The 19,743-nt window shown below is 43.3% G+C and overlaps 1 protein-coding gene across 4 annotated transcripts in view; it reads left to right on the plus strand.

Moving 5' to 3' along the window:
• Nucleotides 1-19,743, plus strand: part of LOC133512015 (hyccin 2-like) — a 40,043-nt gene that overhangs the window by 4,981 nt on the left and 15,319 nt on the right. For all 4 annotated transcript variants that reach the window (XM_061841196.1, XM_061841199.1, XM_061841197.1 and 1 more), the window contains exons 2-8: nucleotides 9,139-9,215; nucleotides 11,262-11,338; nucleotides 11,993-12,094; nucleotides 13,387-13,566; nucleotides 16,027-16,107; nucleotides 17,997-18,112; nucleotides 19,502-19,597. In XM_061841196.1, the coding sequence (XP_061697180.1) occupies nucleotides 11,288-11,338; nucleotides 11,993-12,094; nucleotides 13,387-13,566; nucleotides 16,027-16,107; nucleotides 17,997-18,112; nucleotides 19,502-19,597 (626 nt within the window). In that variant the 5' untranslated portion in view covers nucleotides 9,139-9,215; nucleotides 11,262-11,287. The remainder of the gene's footprint in view (nucleotides 1-9,138; nucleotides 9,216-11,261; nucleotides 11,339-11,992; nucleotides 12,095-13,386; nucleotides 13,567-16,026; nucleotides 16,108-17,996; nucleotides 18,113-19,501; nucleotides 19,598-19,743) is intronic.

The raw sequence follows: 19,743 nt of genomic DNA on the forward strand, positions 1-19,743 counted from the left end.
TGTTCTGTTCAGTCGCCATTTTGGAAGCTTGTGGGACATGGCAACTATAGCTAAGGGGGCGGAGCTTAAGATCGCCAGTCGGAAAGGTCCATTATGGATCCAATGAGACTGCAGTCTCGGGGCTCAGGTCGTCATCCGATCAATACGCCATCAAAAAGTGACACTTGTTCGACAAAACAAACGACGGAATATGAAGGAGCAGAAAACGAAAAGAAGATGCTTGAGAATTTTTTGTCACACAAAAACACTTAAATTGCACACAACCCATCATCCGATTTTGAAATTTCTTACGTAATTTTATGCTGGTCTACCTGAATACGTCTTCACTTAAAACCAGTTTAATGCAAATAGGGTCGAGGGCTGTTACAGTAACTGGATGAATGGGTGTTCCATTTGAAAATAGCGTTTAGTGACGGAGCGCCATCTTCTCCCCTCCGCGCCGTTTGGCTCTCTTTGCCGGTCACGACTCCCTGTCAGTCCGAATTTGAACCGTCGCCAAACCCTGGGTGATCCACGGAGCCTTTGAATCTGTGCCCGCTATTTGATGTCGAGATGGGTTTGAAAGTACGTGGAAGGAAAGCGTAGGAGAGAAGACCGGGCAGTTGGGGTTGCGCCTGCGAACAGGAACGCTCTTCAACGCCACTTGCAGCATTAAAAGGATAATCAAATCGAGAGTGCTCTCACTAATGCTTATTAGTTTGGCTACGGTTAGTTGGGTTGGGCATTTTGTCATCGTTGGGCCAGTATTTGCACCAGCCGCAGTGGACTTCATGGAGCCAAAATGGAAATCACGTCGTCATTGTTTTAATGCAGAAGCCGTGCTCTCGGGAGCGGCGCAGTTATCAATGCACGCTCTCCTTTTATGCTCTCTTTCCTCTCTCGGCTATTTCTTCACTTGTGTAAAGCCCGTGTGTGGTCTGCCTTGTGGGCGGGGCATGCTCAAGGTCAGCCTTTGCTGAGGCTTGCGCCGCAGCGCAGCTCATCCTCTACACCTCTCAGTCAGTGCTCAACTGCCTCGTCCTCAAAGTGTTGATTATTTATGATCTAATCCATTGCTAACCAATAGCGAAGCACTGGGCTCGGACATGCTATGATTTATTCATTGAGCAAAATGGAGAGTCAATTGTGTCTTTACAATACGTCATCACAGGCGATAAATGGTACAGTTCACCACAGGTTGCCGTTATATGGTTTAGAACGGTAGTTCTGGATATGACTCACCAGGTTTTGTACATCAACCTTCAGCTCACATCCATTTCCTATAGTATTTGTCCTCAATAGAGTCATGGAGAACTGACGCTGACAAGAAGTGGGGTACAGCCTCTACCGTCACCAGGTTTTGCTTCAGACTGGAACTTGTCCATTTGGCCCCAACGTGAATGGCTTGTCACAGCGAACAGTGAAAATACATTGTTTCTTCAGAAGGGATAGGAATTTGATTCAATTTCTTGCATCAATTGTGGGGAAATTAATTGATTAAAAGTATTTTCAATGCGATGGAAAAGTCTCCCTGAGTGTTCTGATGTTGTTGTTGTAGCCAGGCAATCGCATTGTTCAGTCGGCGTCTAGTTCCAGGAAGGTAGCCACTACCTCCACTGGCCAAAAAAACGGCTGACCAGTCGCGATTGTTTGGAGGGTTCGACGATCGTTGGCCCGGGACGGTTCTGGCGCGCTGAGCCCATCATCGTGAGAAACAAATGTTCTGATCTCCTGTTTTTGTGCCAGTAGTTTTTAGAACAATGCTGCTTGGAAGGGTTGTGCCTTAACATGAATGTGGCTCAATTACTCACAGCGCATGTCAAGGTCTTCTTCTTTTAAGAGCAAATTAGTTGGGACTGAGTCAACAGCGCCTCCGCTGGTTTCAGTCAGGTACTGCGCTCTATTTTGCTTTGATGGCTTCCTGACACTAGAAATTAAACATTACCACGGTTCAAAGGAATCTGATCGGTCAAGTAATGCATTGATTATCTTTCCTATCATGTTTCAAGAGCTTCATTCAGATCCTCATAAAATATGAAACACTTAACGCTGGGGACATATTACGTTCTTACAGAGGAGTTTCATGAAAATGCCATTTTTGCACAATAAATAAACCAACGAACGGGAATCATAACAATAGCCCTCCGCTCACTCTTTTGACACGACGATTCTCTACTGTACGTCTGTAGTGTTTGCGTTCAAGCCATCTGTTTGAGTGTCAGGATGCGGCAGTATGCTGGCGGTGTCCGTTCACCTGCGCGCTCTCTGCGTGTTTGTTGTGGCTCACCCTGTCTAATTGGCCGAGCCCAGAGTGTACTGCGTATGTGCGAGGGAGCTCGTGTGTTACAACACGGGCCCATCCCAACACGTCTGGCCCTGCAGCTGCAGCAGAGCTAATTTTAGCCTGGGATGCGTGCACGCCTCAGTTCCCCTCGCTTGGCCTATCTATGAGCAACGTGGGAAGGATGATGGTGAGAGTGTAGACAATTCTTCCCTTCGTCTCTATTGCGCGTCACCATCGCTGTCTGTTTTTGTTCAGTTTTTTTTTTTTTTTAACCCATTCACTTGGTCTTGCTCGACATGCTTAGGATTTATTTAGCCTACTCAAATATGGCAGTGTTTGTGTCCTGGGGGAAGAAACATTGACTTGCCAAGAAACATATTGATTGTGCTGGGCTGTCTGACGATGATGACCTTTGCGCGCCTGAACTTCAATGGCATGCGGTTTACACTCTGTACCTGTGCACTGTTGTCTCGCGGCAATACACTCAACCATTGTAGTACGCTGGAAAATTTGCTATTAATAAAAGCTCCGTCTATTCCCAAGGAGACAGCCCATTCTCCCACAGAGTGGCTAGTTCTCTGAATGATTAAGATAGGGCGAGGGGGCGGGGATTTCAGTTGTTAACTTTCATTGTGGTCGCATATCAGGAGTTAATCTTCCTAGCTAGGGAAAATGTTTAGATGAACTGTTTGTGTGTGGTCTCGAAAACCACCCGCAAATAAGCACGCGTCAGGAAAAATGAGAGATTCCTGGTTTCCTCTGAGTTGCAGGAATGCTTCCTGGTAAAATGCATGCGCGCTGTTCTGTGCTTGCCTCCTGGCAGTGGAGGAGCACGTTGTTGAGTTGCATATTTACCCGTACAAAAAAGGGCATCCTGAAGTCAGGAGCGCAAACGGGTGCAGAACTTGGTCAAGCTCAATAATTCATGGTAGAGTGAGCTCAGATGACCTTTGGGGGGTAAAAAAAACCCAGCATTGTTCATTTGGGCCAGGTTTGCTCAAGTTAGTCTTTAGAGTGAGTCAGTTCCCGTAATTTCCGGCGTACGGAGCGCACCTGATTATAAGCCTCACCCAGTACATTTGTAAAGAAAATACCATTTGGTACATCCATAAGCCACACCTGTGTAAAAACTTCAAGTGCCCATATTAGAACCCACATTAAAACACGAGATTTACAAAGAAAGACAGTACACAGTTTTAAAAGTTTTAATCCCTTATCTTATCTTAACATAACAACAACACTGAAGCACGAACAGGGCTGGTAAAAAACAAAAACATTAGACAGTAACACAGTAGCAACACGGTAGCACAGCACTAAGAAGACCGGTTGAAAAAAAACATACCTAATTCACTGAGACATGGCAGTAACACAGCACCAACATTCTAGGTCGCCGCTAACGCTAGCTCGGCACTAACAGGGCCGGTTAAAAAAAAAAAAAGTTTAAAAATCACTGAGATAGAGCAGCAACATGCTAGCACAACGTTAACGCTAACGCAGCTCTTAGTCAGCTGCGTTGGTTTTGTTTAAAAAAAAAACAAAACATACCAGTAAAAGTCACTTCCTCGGCACATATATTCCACCAGTCTCACTCTAACCTTTTCCGCTCTAGTGCCCCCTTGCGGCTGTTAGGAAAAAATTTACAAATTAGCGGCAACACTGCATAAACCAGAGGGTTGAAAGCGTGTGAAAAAAGTCACGGCTTAAAGGCTGGAAATTACGGTATTACTTTGCTTATATTATATACTTTAGCACAATGCTTTGAATTGCTTTTGAGTACTTACCTTATGTCATAATGTAGTGAGTAAATCTATCAGCTGTTGAAAGAGAAGATGTCCAAGGTGTGGTATTTTATTTTATGCAAGGTGACACCTGAATTCATTCAATAGATTGTGTGTGTGTGTAAGCAGTATATACCTGTAGAGTACATCTGAGAAGACAGTATCTTAATACTCCATTGATATAAATCTCGTCAAGTCCAGGTATTTTGAAATGGCAAGCAAAAATTAAAAGTATTTCCCATAAAAAGGCACACAAAGAAGTGTAGTTTGACTATAAAGATCATGTCAGGTGAAAGGATACCCTTCTAAATATTTCAAGCTCGTCTCCTCTGCCCACCTGTTACTGTGGTTACCAACCTCGCTCTCTCTCTTCACTTATCATGAGTTAGAACATCCCGATGTAATAAGTTACTTAGTCGTAGACATAGAAGCTCATCAGCATGGAATGAATAAAGATTATTGTTTGGTTCTGGATGCAGACTTGCCATCAGTACTCGTGAGAAAACATTATTTTTTCAGATTTTTAGAGCAAAGTTTACAAAACAGTGGTGAGGCCGCCCATGATGTACGGATTAGAGACGGTGGCACTGAAGAAACAACAGGAAGCAGAAATGGAGGTGGCAGAAATGAGGATGTTGAGGTTCTCGCTCGGAGTGACCAGGTTGGATAGGATTAGAAATGAGCTCATTAGAGGGACAGCCAAAGTTGGATGTTTTGGAGACAAGATTCGAGAGAGCAGACTTCGATGGTTTGGACATGTTCAGAGGCGAGTGAGTGAGTATATTGGTAGAAGGATGCTGAGGATGGAGCTCCCAGGCAAAAGAGCGAGAGGAAGACCAAAGAGAAGGTTTATGGATGCGGTGAGGGAAGACATGAGGGCAGTTGGGATTAGAGAGGAAGATGCATGAGATAGGCTGAAATGGCAAAAGATGACACGCTGTGGCGACCCCTAACGGGACAAGCCGAAAGGAAAAGAAGATTCAGATTTTTAAAAACGCATACTTCTTTTCCACTGCTTGGTAGCTACTTGGTTTGATCTGGGCTCATCTTGCCATTGATGCTTTTCAACAACTACCAGGTAGTAGTTCTAGAACAGGGATGACAAATTAATCGTAATCGCAGGCCACATCCTAGGGGCCGCCTTCCATCGGAGGGCACTTTTGACTGCTAAAATCATGTAAATGTCACCGAATCCTATTGTATATATCCATATACAGTAGAGAAAATTGCATCCATATTCTATAGTTAGTATTTACATTTAACAATAAATTGAATCTGAAATCACAAGGCATGTAAAATAGTAACAATTAAATGCAATAATTGTAGAATTAGAATGTTATTATGTTCAGGGATTTGGTGAAAAAAAGAATATTGTAAAATTCATAAAATGTAAATAAAAATACCAATTTTAGAGCAGACTTTATGCCTAGATAATGAGAAATCAGTTCAGTCAGAAAGTGTCATGAAGAATGCTTGGCCACTGCCAAGAGGGACGTTTCACATTGGGACTGTAATCAGACAGGCATTAGATTTGGAGTTTTTGTCACTGGCATTTGCCAGTTCGTTGCCTTGAGTTAGCGAGTTGCATTCACTACCAGCAGGAATCTCCACCACCGAGAGAAAGTATAGTGTCAGCTATCCTCATCACAGCGATTCTGTGTCACCATAGTTTACTCCCGTCTTAGTTCATGTTTCCAAGTTTGCCTCCTAGTCATCAGACCTTGCTGCATGTCTTTTGGATCCCGCCTAGCCTAGCGTTGTTGTGCCTCTGCCTTCTCGGACTGCTTACACATTGTATGACCTCAGCTTTGAATAAAACGACGCCTAACGCCCTCGTCTCCGAGTACTGCATTTGGGCCCAGCCCCGCACCGTGACAGAAAGAGGCCACAAGAAAACAATCTGGCAGACCAGATATGGCCCCCGGTTCAGGTGTTTGAAAAACGGATACATGTTCCTGTGCCCTTGATCTGGCCACAGATGCATCACAATCCAAAGTCTCTAATTTGCTGCAGCACTTCATTTTCTTGCTGCCCTCAGTCTCCATTGACTGAGGGGAGCCCTTTCTCGACCAAGAAAAACATGATTGATATGGCTCATTTGAAACTTATAGAGAAATCTTGTGTAGGCGCTGAATGGACTGAACGGAATTGGGCACTTAGGCTGTATTTACTCTGCAAGTCTAAGTGTTTTAGTGATGCATTTATTGTGTTGTTACGGCGCTGAGATGAGACTGTCACTATACTGGGTTCCTAATTGCATAAATATTCAAGACAGTTGTTAGAAAGAAAGATTGCCATGAACAGGTTACAAATAAAACAAAGGAATAATCTATCAGACTTTGAAGTCTGTGAGTTGGTTCGGTTCCAATCATCTGCACTCTTTAGCAGTCTTTTTTTATGCTATTGTAATTTAGAGTTTGAAGTGCCGTAAACAGGATGGCCATACTTTGCTAGTCCTTTGCGAACGCTGCTTTGGACAATGACCCAATTCTGTATATGGGTGGAGCGGTCCATTTAAGGAAGTTTGGTTATTGTCATTTGCTGGACCCCGTGACACGCGGGACATATTGTTTAGTTAATTTGAGAATGACAGCAAGTTGGCTAGCTAAATACTGAATTGGGATAATGGCTTCGCGGTTCGGAAGAAATGCCCAAGATTACATTAGGAACTGCTGTAAAAATGACAAAAAACCAAATGTTGTTGCCACTGAGAGTTTTTGAATAATTTATTCACGTAGACCATTTGAATGCGCTCGAGTCCCTCCACGATGACCCAAATGAGTTAAACTGCACTCATGTGAACGATCCACAACTCGAGGCACCTCCAAAATGTCTTCCGCCTCATCTCGTGCGTTTCAAATAACGACAGTTGCCTTCATTTCCCCCCTACATTTGACTTAATGTCCTTAGACATCCCGTGGTCCCGTTGTTCTTTTTTTGTCAGACAGCCTAACAACAACAACCGTGATCCTCTCGAAAAAGCTTCTAGAAAATGCCAAATATGTGCATACATTTATTTTAGATTTTGTTTTCATAGTCCCCAGTCACGCAAGACAAGACGTTTTTTTTAGGCTGCGCATATAATCATCATCTCTATACCAACATAATGTGCAAGTATTTAGATGTTTAGCCTTATTACTGACTGAGATAGCAATTTAACATCAAAGCCAAATGGATGGTTGATTGCTGACCGGAATATCGAGCTTTTGCCAGAAAGAATGGGCCTCCAGTCACCCACATTTAAAAAATGTACGGGTGTGGTCAGTCATGCCCGCAGATATAAAGTTATGGGTGTGGTCCACAAGTTGTGCCCGTGGATATAAACTTGCAGTTGTGTGTTCTGTTTTTAATTATCAGTGTACCCCTTTAAGAGCGGAGGGGGGCGGTGTCAGGTAAACTAGGAAATAGAAGTAGGTTGAGCAGCAGCTCGTTGTTCGAGACCGTGTGCTTCCGTGTTGGGAAAAAATAAGTCAGGCTGTGGTTCACTTGGTGCGACAAGTGCGCAATTGCGCAGTGGCGCAGCTTAGCGGGAACATTGGGCAAGAGTACACAAAATACACAATGTCTTTCAATATCTATGTATTTCTACTTGTAACAAATTTTACGCGCATGATTTTTCGTGCTCGACTGTGCAGATTTGCGAGTGCGATGGCAAATGACAATGACTGGGCCTCAGTCTTGAAAAATGCCGCAGCGTCGCTGTGTTTTTCTTGAATCTTTCCTCTGAGGTGTCTTTCAGACGAACACAAGGCTGCGTACAGAAGGCTGAATCAACTGGACACCTCAGAAATGTTCTTTTAGGGATAAAGGGCGGACTTTCAGCACTTTTGATTCCTGAGTCCTGATTTTTTTAAAAAATATCAGTGAGCAGATTCTTCCTTGTCATTCCTCAAAATAAAGGCTTTTTAATTATTCATTTAATAGTTCTGACCATAAACTCATGTTCTTTTCTTATTATTAGCATCCAAACACCTTAGAAGTGCTTTTTTTTTTTTTCTTTCATGGTAATCTTGTCTAAACATGAGTGTAGCGCTTTTACAGGAATCATAGCAAGCATCTGTTTGCGCTAGTCTCTGTGTGCATTTTCTCACCTTCAAGTGCAAAATGTGTAACAGTCGTAGTAGTTGTCCTAGTAAAAAAGTCAACAAGTGCTTTGCTGTCTCACTGCACTTGCTTCAACTTCAGGCTATTCATTATCAGGGCGTCTTAGTTTAGATCCCTTTTTTTTTTCCTAAAGCTGAATTTGTTTTGACTCAGTTACATAATATGGCAAAAAGTGGGTGAACTTTTTTTTTTTTTGCAGTTGATGCTAAGTTGATGATAGTCGCGCCGATGAATCGATGAGGTCATTGATATTTTTTCACTCGTCAACTAGTTATCCAGCAATAATTGTGCAATAGGTGTTCCCGGTAGCCTGACCGAATCATACAGTTGGAAAGAACAGAAGCTCACTTCCAGTGTGCCTTAATGATGCTACGTAGCGGGTTAATGTTCTGTTGTTGCATTTACATTTGTTTTTTTGAGCAATGCAGAAAGCAAGACAGATTACACGGTGCTAATGGTTTGCAACATCCGCTGTTCCACTGGTTGATTATTGTAATATTTTTGTTCGTTACACAGTTGGCAGTATTATGCAAAATCTGTGAACCAATTTCCTCGCCAAAAAAAAAGAATTGTCCCATGTAATTGTGTTACACATTCCATTCAAGGTGTGCAGGAATTTGTCTTGTCCTTGTGCCATTTAAGTCCTCTTGCATTGTGGCCGAATGGGACAGTGACCAATCAAAGCCGATCAATAGAGCCGTGGTGAGAAATTTGCCACGTTATAGTTGGTACGAACTTTGTGAAGCGTATTATTGCCACCTACGGCATTGGAGTTTGGCAATGTCACCCTGCTTGATGTGCCGGTCATGAAAACTCAGAAACAGATGAGTTTATGCTGTACTAATGTTCGTCACAGTTTCAGTTTAATGGTCGTGAGGCGAGGTAACCTGTTGATGACTTTTTCCTCCACTGTCTCTACTAGATGCACGTATCCAGTATAATAAACACGGGAACATTTCTGTTAATTATTGATTGTGTTTGCTCTTGTTTCAGGTGACCCTCAACAATGTGTGACAGGATTGAACACCATTCGCCTCTCGCTGTGGAGCTCTGAGTTGTCGCTCACCGAGGTAAGAATACAAAGGCCTATTTGTCCAACGAGGACTCGCTCCGATGAATTCCTGTGAAGTCTTAAGAGAGGTGTACACGAACTGATTTTTTTACTTCCTAAGCTATTTCACGTTTGTTGATGGCCCAAACTCACTGTTGATTGCAGACATAATTTGCAATCAGTTCTATTCACGTGGTTTAACATATACCGATTGATATCTTTTCGAGACTGCCTGTGTCTGTCTGTGCCGCCTAAACTCTTATTTCTCTACATTTTGTCCAATATTCCTTCAATTTTGTTTTGAACTCCACTGTAATATGATGCATATGGTAATAATATGAGGCCACAGTCCACAGTCGGAAACGGGTGACGTGCCCTCTCCGGGTCTGGGATGAGATCCTGCCCCAAGTGGAGGAGTTCAAGTTTCTTGGGGTCGGCAATAAGTCGGACTCATTTCTGGTGAGAGTTGAACTTTTTGGATTTTGTTCATAACTTCTATGGACAGAATTTCGAGGTGCAGCCGAGGCGTAGAGGGTGTCCGGTTTGGTGGCCTCAGCATCACATTTCTCCTCTTTGCAGATGATGTGGTTCTGTTGGCTTCATCAAACCGTCATCTCCAAATCTCACTCGAGCGATTCGCAGCCGAGTGTAAAGTGGCTGGGATAAGATCACCACCTCCAAATCTGAGACTGTGGTCCTCAGTCGGAAAAGGGTGGCGTGCCCTCTCCAGGTCGGGGATGAGATCCTTCCTCGAGTGGAGGAGTTCAAGTATCTTGGGGTCTTGTTCACGATTGAGGGAAGAATGCAGCGGGAGATCGACAGACGGATCGTTGCAGCGTCTGCAGTGATGCGGACTTTGTATTGGTCCATTGTGGTAAAGAGGGAGCTAAGTCGAAAGGCGAAGCTCTCAATTTACCAGTCGATCTATGTTCCTACCCTCACCTATGGACATGAGCTCTGGGTTGTGACTGAAAGAACAAGGTCCCAGACACAAGCGGCCAAAATGAGTTTCCTCCGCAGGGTGTCCGGGCTCTCCCTTAGAGATAGGGTGAGAAGCTCGGTCATCCGGGAGGGGCTCAGTGTCGAGCTGCTACTCCTCTGCATTGAGAGGAGCCAGATGAGGTGGCTGGGGCATCTGATTCGGATCCCTGGTGAGGTGTTCCGGGCATGTCCCACCGAAAAGAGACCCCGGGGACGACCCAGGACACGCTGGAGAGAATATGTCTCTTCCTGGCTTGGGAATGCCTCGGGATCCCTCCGTAAGAGCTGGAAGAAGTGGCTGGGGAAAGGGAAGTCTGGGTAACCTTGCTGAAGCTACTTCCCCCGCGACTTGACCCAGAAAAGCTGTGGAAAATGTTAATGTACAAATAATACATTACATTTATACTAATGAATGCCATCTTAACAGATTGGCAAAATGGAATGCAGCCTGTTCCACTTGATGTATTATGATTGTGTAAACTATATCAAGAGTTAAAACTTGTGCATGCGTCGATTGGCATGTGATGTCACGGAATGCCCAGCCCAAGGCTGGCAATCTCGGGTTCATCACCGTATGGATGATTGTGGTGATGGTTGTGGTCCACTGATGCGTGGTGACAGGTGAAGTCAGTGTCGTAGCTCGTTATGTAACAGTGTGGTCAGCGCCAAGCACCGACTCACTATCGACTCTTCTATTTCATTATGAGGGCTCATAAGAAATTAAATATGAAGGGAGAAGGACATTTTATAAAACGCAGATTAAAAAATTGTGGAACTCTACATGCAGCCACCAGTATTATGATTTGTAGTGGACACAAAACAAATTGTCTGCCTTGTGCTATTTTCCAGTTGTGTTTTGTGCGTGTGCTATTTTGACAATGTAAAACTGAACAATATCTTTTCATACAGGGTCAAACATCTTCCATCATTAAACATTTATTAGCTGTACAGGCAGTTCTTTTAAGTAGCATATTTTTCAAGGTCATTCAAGTGTATAAATGCAGAAAAGTTAACGACTGTGACTTTCAAAATGTCGACGGGGGTCTTTTGCACGCTTTTTTAAAAACGTTTATATTTTTACCAGGCAGCTGAGGGGCGTCTCTGAGGAAGATGCTGGGTTCAGAGCGCGGTGTTGTCGAAGAATGGCTGTCAGAATTCAAGGTAGCGCCCCTTTTTTTGATTTGATTCCGTTGTGGCTCATATTAACTGACAATGCCACCTCGGAAGTTATCGTTGGATTTATTTTTGGAAGGTAGGGTAAAATTCTGCATGGACTTGTACTGCTGAAAACCAATCTTTCGTGCTTACACACACACACACACACACACACAGAATATGTAACTTCAGCAAATTATGTTAGTTTCAACGTTTCATCCACGTACATATTAAAATTAAGTATGCTGAAGAGCAACAGCAAGAAAATGCAAAGGCTTGTTGAATAGAATGTATGACTCATTGTGTGCGTGGTGAAGAGCAGCACACGCTGTTCTGAATTTACAAAAGGCTTTACTCAGCATTTCATTCTATCGTGTAATTTCATGTCAAGATTTATTTTTTTTCTTTTGTAGAGTAGATCCATTATCTCGACACTGGCTAATTATGGTACCCTGTCACTAATTTCTTCACGTCTGCCGAGATCCGTTTGACATTGCTGTCAGTTTTTCACTGCAATTATATGGCTGCGTGTCACGCAGGGGGGGAAAGTATATGGAGAATTTCACCGATATGATTTCAGGGACCGGAATGAGTTCTTACCAGAGTATGTGTCATCACTCAGCCCAACGGACATTATTTTCTTTCTCTACTTTTACCCAGTCCTTACCAGAAACCCAGCTCTCAAGGTATGCCAGCAGCCTTCATTTGAAGAAGACCTTGGTACCAGCGCTCTACCGGGTCATCCAGGATCCCGGCAATGAGGTGACATAAAATAGACTTGCACGCACAACCTGGACAAAAAGTAAAATACAGCGTGTCATATATTTAACATATGGCGAATGGGGGTAAAATGTGCAATTGTGGATTGTGCACATGCCAAATTAAGCATGGCGGTAAATATGTCAGGATCAATGTTCCCTCTAATTTTTTACGTGTCTGAGCAAACACTTTAAAATGGAGGGGAGCGGTGTCAGGTAAACTAGGCTGTAGAGTTTGTGGTTGGTGAGAGGCAGTGTGCTGCCTTGTTAAAAAAAAAAAACAAATATCAAGCTATAGTTCCCTCCTGCTGGATCTGTTTTCCTCTGCGCTGAGAGTGTGCGACAAGTGCGCAGTTGCGCAGCTTAGAGGCAATATTGGCCAGGATGGTAACCTAACTTTTTTTTTTTTCATATACTGTATATGTATACATGTCTACACAAACATCCCTGTATAGCGAGCGGTCCATCACTGATAGTAGCTTACTTCCACTTTGTTCATATTTCGGAGCAATAATTCCCAAAGGAAATGGTATACAGTAAACATTTCGACTCAATTTCAAATCGTGGGACCTCAGAAGTGTACGACAGATGGAATTAGTGAGGGCGGGAAAAGCTTTTTTTTTTTTTTTCCTATGCTTTCTGTACCAGCAAGTCGACCTTCTAGATTTTCTTTTGTCACTTTGGAGACAATCTTTGATCCGAGGCCAGCGACACTCAGTAGTACGGAACTCGGATTTTACACTAGTGATTCAGTGGGAGAATCCAATTATCTTGGCAGCCTTTTTTTTTCTCCCTGCTACTTCATGGTCAAATTTGATGAAAACCAGCTGCAGACTTAAATTAATTCCGAATCTCAGCTCGGCCTTTGAAATCTCATTAGTTAGCCGGTAGAGACGTGCGCTTGTGTGTGTGTATATATGCAAGAAATGGATAGGTGTCAACGACCTGTTGCGCCATAAAAGTACATAAAAGCGCTCTTTAGACTCTTGCGTTAATCACCGCTGAAGGGCCTCAAACAAGAGCACACTGGCTGCCTCTTTTAAGACCAACCTGGCTGACATCCATTATGGTGATTTACCCCCTTACCCCTCCGACACCTCCTATTATTGACTAGTCTTTGCCCCCAAGACCTATTCGGTTATGTGAGGACGACGAGCGTTCATGTTAGAAGGTGATGATGCTCACACTGGAAAAGAGAGCCACCGGTGCGCGTTCAACCTCATCGCATCAGAGTATTAGCTGCAGGCACATCCAGTATTTGCAGCATCTTATGCATTTCTGTTTTGATCCATACAGCTGTTGGAGCCCGTGTGCCACCAGCTGTTCGAGCTGTACCGCAGCTCCGACGACCGCCTGCGGCGTTTCACGATGCAGTTCCTGCCCGAGCTGGTATGGGTGTATCTGCGAGTCACAGCCAGCAGAGACCGTCAGAGCAACGGCTGCATTGAGGCCCTCTTACTGGGCATCTACAACCTGGTGGGTGTCACTTTTCTCTAGAGGCATCCATCTGCATTCGTAAGCCACTATTTTTCACCACTATGTCACTTTTCAGTGTTTACTTTGGCCTGTCAGGTTGCACAATGACAGCAGCCTTTCCCTGGGAGAATTCTGTTACATTCCATCCAGTGCAAGATAGAAGAAAAATGTACATTTGAAAACTATAGTCATCGCGTGAGCGGCACGGTGGAGCAGGTGGAAAGCGTCGGCCTCACAGTTCTGAGGACCCGGGTTCAATCTCGGCCCTCCCTGCGTGGAGTTTGCATGTTGTCCCCAGTGCCTGCGTGGGTTTTCTCGGGGCACTCGGGTTTCCATGCACATCCCAAAAACATGTAACATTAATTGGACACTCTAATGATTCCCAAGCAGTGTTCCGGGGTACATTAGTGTGCCGTGGGAAGTTATCCAATTTTATTTAATTGCTAAAAAAAAAACCATTTACACTCTTTATTCATCTATTTATGCCAGTGGGGCACAATGACAGACAGAACAAAAAAAAAATCCTCTTCTATTAGATGGCAGGAAGTACATACAATAATTTATCGATCCATTTTTGGTGACATTGACTTTTACTGGTGTGCCGTGGGATTTTTCAATTGTGAAATATGTGCCTTGGCTGTATAAAGGTTGGAAATCACTTCTCTAAATTGATTGTGAGTGCGGCTTATTGTGTCGATGTGCCCTACGACTGGCTGGCAACCAGTTCAGTTCGTTCAACAGGAAGGAGAATTTCTGCCCGCTTTCTGTCCAAATATTTTGATTATTTATATTAGCAAATGGTCTTTCTTATTCGATAATATTAAAAAAAATAAATGATACAGAATTCACTTTTTTGAATGAAAATAATTTCTCAAGGTCCACCATCACCAAAAGTGCGTTTGCACGCCGAAAGATCATAATAATGCATCGAATTCTGCCGCAGCAAAACAAACTTTGTTCACCTTCTAATTGAATGGACAATAAAAGCAAAATTATCACTATTTATATTCATTTTTAGGCAGCACGGCGTCCATGTGCTCTGCAATTGGCTGGCGACCGGTTCAGGGTGTACCCCGCCTCCTGCCCGTTGACAGCTGGGATAGGCTCCAGCGCTCCCCGCGGCCCTTGTGAGGATAAGCGGCAAAGAAAATGGATGGACGGCTAGTCATTGCATTGACATTTGTCATTTTTGCTGATTGTTTACAGCTAACGTCAGCACACAGCAGCGTACTATGTCACGTTCTCCTTTAGTGAATTGAGCTGGAATTTCTTGGGAGAATTGAGGCTTAAAGCACGGTTTTCCTGACTTTTATTCACAAACAAAGTAATTGGAGAGCTGTCAACTAGTGGCAGCATTTGGATCAGACACACGACGCTTTTTTTTTCCAGCCCAACTCGACTCACATTATTGATTGGATGTAGCCTTTTAAATAACTCTAAATGTGGAATGAGTCCCAACAGCATTTTTTTTCTGTCAATTGAAGCGGATGATTTTAATGTGGAAAATTCCAAGCGGCATAAAGGCGCATCACCATTAAGTTCTCAGGTGCATTTGTAAGACCTGAAAAGGAACCTACGGGTAAAACCTCAGCTATTGGGCTGCGGTTAGATTGCATCAGCAGGAAAGCTCGTTTTGAAAATGTGCGAAGAGACGTGCCAATAGATAGCACTCCATTTCGCCCCATGCTGCTGAAAGGACATTCAGTCCATGATGTATGCCTCTCATTCTGCACAAATTCAAACCAGCGAGCCATGGCCTGGAATATCTCTGTAAAGAGGAATGCGTGATGCATTTGAACCTGTTTGGCATCACAGTCTCTTTTTCTAAAATCTAAATTATGGATCCTCTGAGGAATCAAGGTCGGTTTTAGTAAAACTACAATTTTGCCCAGTAAGACAACTTAAAATTTCTTAGCTGAGCTTGGTTACAGAGACACAGAAATCAAAATATATCACATGAATCTGTATTTAAAATACTGTATTAAAAAATAAACAAATAAGCAGGGTCATACTAAACTATCAATATCAAAAAAAAAATAATCAGAGTAGCGAAATGAATTTTTGAAAAACATGATGTCATAAAATATCTGATGAAAAACATACATCTCATTGAGGATAATATCAAATTCGGATGACGTAAAAAGTCAAATTAGCCCTTAACTGCGAAACTGCTTATACTCATACATCTGATCTTTGCGTATTCCGTTGTTACATAGTGATGCTATATACTGTAGTTTTGTTGCTGGTATATTATTATTATTATTTTATTTTTTAATCTAACCTTCTTTTTAGGTATTTTGCCTGAATGGTCAGTAACTTATTCCTGCTTATGCAATTCAGGCATGGCAGCCTCGTTTTAAAGACTTACAACTGTGCCTGAGCATCAGGGAGCAGATTGCTCAAAGAAATCCTTCATTGCCTTAATGACACAACTTCTCCGTCTTATTTTCCATTTCCCAGGAAATTGTGGACAAAGACGGCAACAGCAGGCTGCTTTCCTTCACGATCCCCTCGTTATCCAAACCATCGATTTATCACGAGGTGAGAACGCGCCACCCCCGCTCCTTGCCAAGTTTTTTTTTTTTTTTTTATCCCGAGCTTGTCCTCTATGATTAAAAAAAAAAAAAAAAAAAAAGACAAACCATTAATTTAGGCTGACACTAAAATGTTTGCACTTGCAGTGAGGCATCGCTGGTGATTCACCACCTCCTTGCCTTGCAGCGCTCTGCCGAGCACAGTAATTCATTAACGCGGGTTTGAAGGTGACACCCTGGAAAAGCTCAAACTGGGAACGGAGCTTGATTTTACCTGCACCGAGAGTCTATTATATGCTTTCATGTGAGATGACGACACGGATTGTGCAGTAGGGCTGGAGAAGGTGGCCAAGTGTGGTGCGGCGCTGAACGCGATTTATAACTGCAATAACAAGCTCGAGAGGCTCGGGCGTGCGTGCTGAGAGAATAAATCAAACGTCGTCGGCATTAGCATACCCTTGAGTCGCTCCTTAAATTAATCCGTCGTTCCCTCACAGCGTGCAGTGTCCTTAAAAGAAAATATCTCTTCAATATAGGGGTGATGTTAACTGCGGGCTTCGCCACAATGAAGAGGCGATAAGAATCTCGTTGTGTGCAATAATTAGTTTCCTCTCAGTTATCACCTGACGCTCCCTTAGTCAAGAGGCACTTGAAATAAATTTGCCAATTAGTGAAATGTTCAGTTGCTGTGTAATCGCTATGCTTTCAAAAATGGGGTTGATACGCTTAAAATAAAAATTCTTATATCACCTCAAATACACTAATAGGTGACTTTTTGTCTGTGGTTTTAGTAAGCATTTCGAACACGTACTGTGAACAGAGTTTCTACATTTGATTATTTTGTATTTAAAGCCCAGGTGTCATCCCTATAAACATTCCAAAATAGATATTAAAATGAAAAATACATGTAATATTATTCACTTCAATGTCTATACGAAAAAATAAATATGAGCGGAGAGCGCGTCATCCCATGCGCAAAGTTGCGGAAGTGTCATTCGACATCCAAGTGGTCGCCATATTGGCTGCATCTACTGCCCGTGACGTCACCCCGGACAGTCGCCATTGAAAACACGCCGTGGCCCCTTATATGGGACACGCCCCTTCAGACACGGAAGAAGAACGTGAAGAACATCTCACAAACCGGTGAAGTGTCCGGGGCAATATTACCTTCTTGATTTGCCATATTTAGATGATATGCGGATCACTTCTAACTAACAACAGACTCCCAGGCAGTATGTATGAGCCAGCCCGGCTGAAGCCACATCGACACATTCAGCACCTATGACTTACGGACGCAGACCTTTTGTTACGTTCTGAAAGGATTACGCCCCCCCCCCCCCCACCCCCCCCCAACGTTTTTTTTTTTTTTTTTTTTTTAAGTAGCTCAATACACATTTGCCTGTCATTTGGAACCCACGAAGCTCTCGTTCCTTTGCTCCCGTGCAATCTATTTTTCACGACGAACCGGGTCTTATACAAATGTTTAGTGTCATTCTGACTTCAGCAGACAGACATAAGGTTATTTGAACTGGGTAATGCTTGGCCAAGATTCACCCCACCCCTCCCTCTCCTGTTCCCCGCTGGGCAGTGCTCACACTGTTCTCTCCACATCGGGGCTTCCAGTCCCATTGTCTGCTCCCACTTCATTATACAAGGCTGCATTCTGTTTTTTTTTCCTTTATCTATTGTCCAAGATGGCTGTTATCATTAATAACACGTCAAAAGAGCGATCGCTTGAATCCAAGGACATGCAGAGATCCTCTGGTGATGACAGTTCCTTTCGGCGGCTGCAGTGTAACCCAAATTTGCCCATAATTCAGAATGTGTCATAGTACACATAGTACATGGTAATAAACATTTAAATATATATTTTCTTTGCGTTTTGTGTATTTGTAGCCTTCTAGCCTGGGCTCCATGGCCTTGACAGAGGGGGCTCTGTGTCAACACGACTTGATCCGAGTTGTGTACAGCGGCCTCCACCCTCAGCGAGAGACCTTCACGGCTCAGAACAGGTACATTTGGAACACAGGAGGGCAGGAAAATATAATCAGCAGACTTTTATCAGGACCGGGCCTTCCTTTCAGCGCATGCGGAAATCCGTCTGTGAGACTGAAGTATTGTTGATGACGAGAAAGCGCGAAGGCCCTCAAGGGTTGCCGCGCTGCTGTGATGATACACAGCCAGTCGTTTAGTTCCACTCCACATGGTCGAGCACAGGAGCTTCCTATAGTCCTCGTGCATGTGACATCATCATTTTCACGGCGTCATATTGCCGGTCAAAAAGAGCTACTCGACAGTGTGGGGGGGAACTGAAGTCGTCTGCAACGTCCACGAAGCGTCTTGCGGCCACACGTTATTCTTCGGTAAACCTCTCCCCGACAGACTTTTTTTTCCCCCAATATGCATTGTTCTCAAATGAGTCCAATGCTTATTTAAAAAAGAAAATAAACCGGCGATCACACAGTAGTTTACGGAGGTTAACGTGTGGCCGCAACGCTCGTCCGTGTACGGAAGCCTATCCCAGCGCTTTATTTTCTTTTGTTAAATACGCATTGATCTCGTTTGAGAACAATGCATGTTTAAAAAAAAAACGTCTGTCACAGAGAGGTTTACCAAAGTTTAACGTGTGCCTGCAACACGCTTCGTGTACAGAGGAGCCAACTCGTTGTCTTTTTTTTTTTTTTTTCAATCATAGTTAATTAATGAGAGTTTGTGTAAAGCAGGGGTAATTTATTGAAATATTGGTATTTGTATTGAAAAAAAACCTGAGTGGCTATGTGGGATTTACTCACAGATCCAGCAACGAAGTATTTATATGCATCCAGACTTTTCTACGCTTTCAAACTTCCGTGTAAATCTCGACGATTTACTCACCAGATCCAGGTGTAGATCCAGTTCTCCAAGACCAGCACAAGCGGGTTAACAAGCCAATTTCTTATTGGCAAAAACATCGACTTCGGCATTAAATATGGGTCCTCTATGTCGAGTGTCGCTCATTTTTGCACGTACCTTTGTATATTATCACCTCCTAAATGTCAAACAGTATCGGACAAAACTCTGGGCGTCGTGCTATAAGACGAATTTTACGAAGGTTTCTTCTCCAACAGACTTAGCATCGAAGAATGGTTTGTTTGACCGGCACTTCCGGCCACCGACGCGATTTGATGACGTAGGTGCACGAGCTCTATAGCAGTTTGAAGACCTCCTGCATTGATGCCGATGCGCACACGATCCAAGGTGGAGGAGTACTGACTTTTACGGGCAGTGTAAAATGCTCCACTGGTTGACCAGTGGACTGGATGTCAAGCTGGCGGGATATAAAAACCCGGCTCAAAAAAAAAATATAGAATACTGTGACATCATTCTTAATGATCATTGGGACATTTGTGTGCATTTTGCAGGTTTGAAGTTCTTGGTTTCCTTATGCTGTGCTACAACTCTGCTGTGGTCTACATGCCGCTATCCTCCTATCAGTCAGTTTGCAGAATGAGCTCACGGTGAGGAATGCACGCACAGACAGAAAACATATACTGTAAATATCTTTCATTTCCTCTGCAGCACACTTTTTTTTTTTTACACTTTTGGTCATTTTTTTAAGTTGCACTTATTATAATTAGAATATCTACTTAATGTATATAATTAA

Source organism: Syngnathoides biaculeatus, chromosome 14 (genome assembly GCF_019802595.1).
Source record: "Syngnathoides biaculeatus isolate LvHL_M chromosome 14, ASM1980259v1, whole genome shotgun sequence".
NCBI lineage: Eukaryota > Metazoa > Chordata > Actinopteri > Syngnathiformes > Syngnathidae > Syngnathoides > Syngnathoides biaculeatus.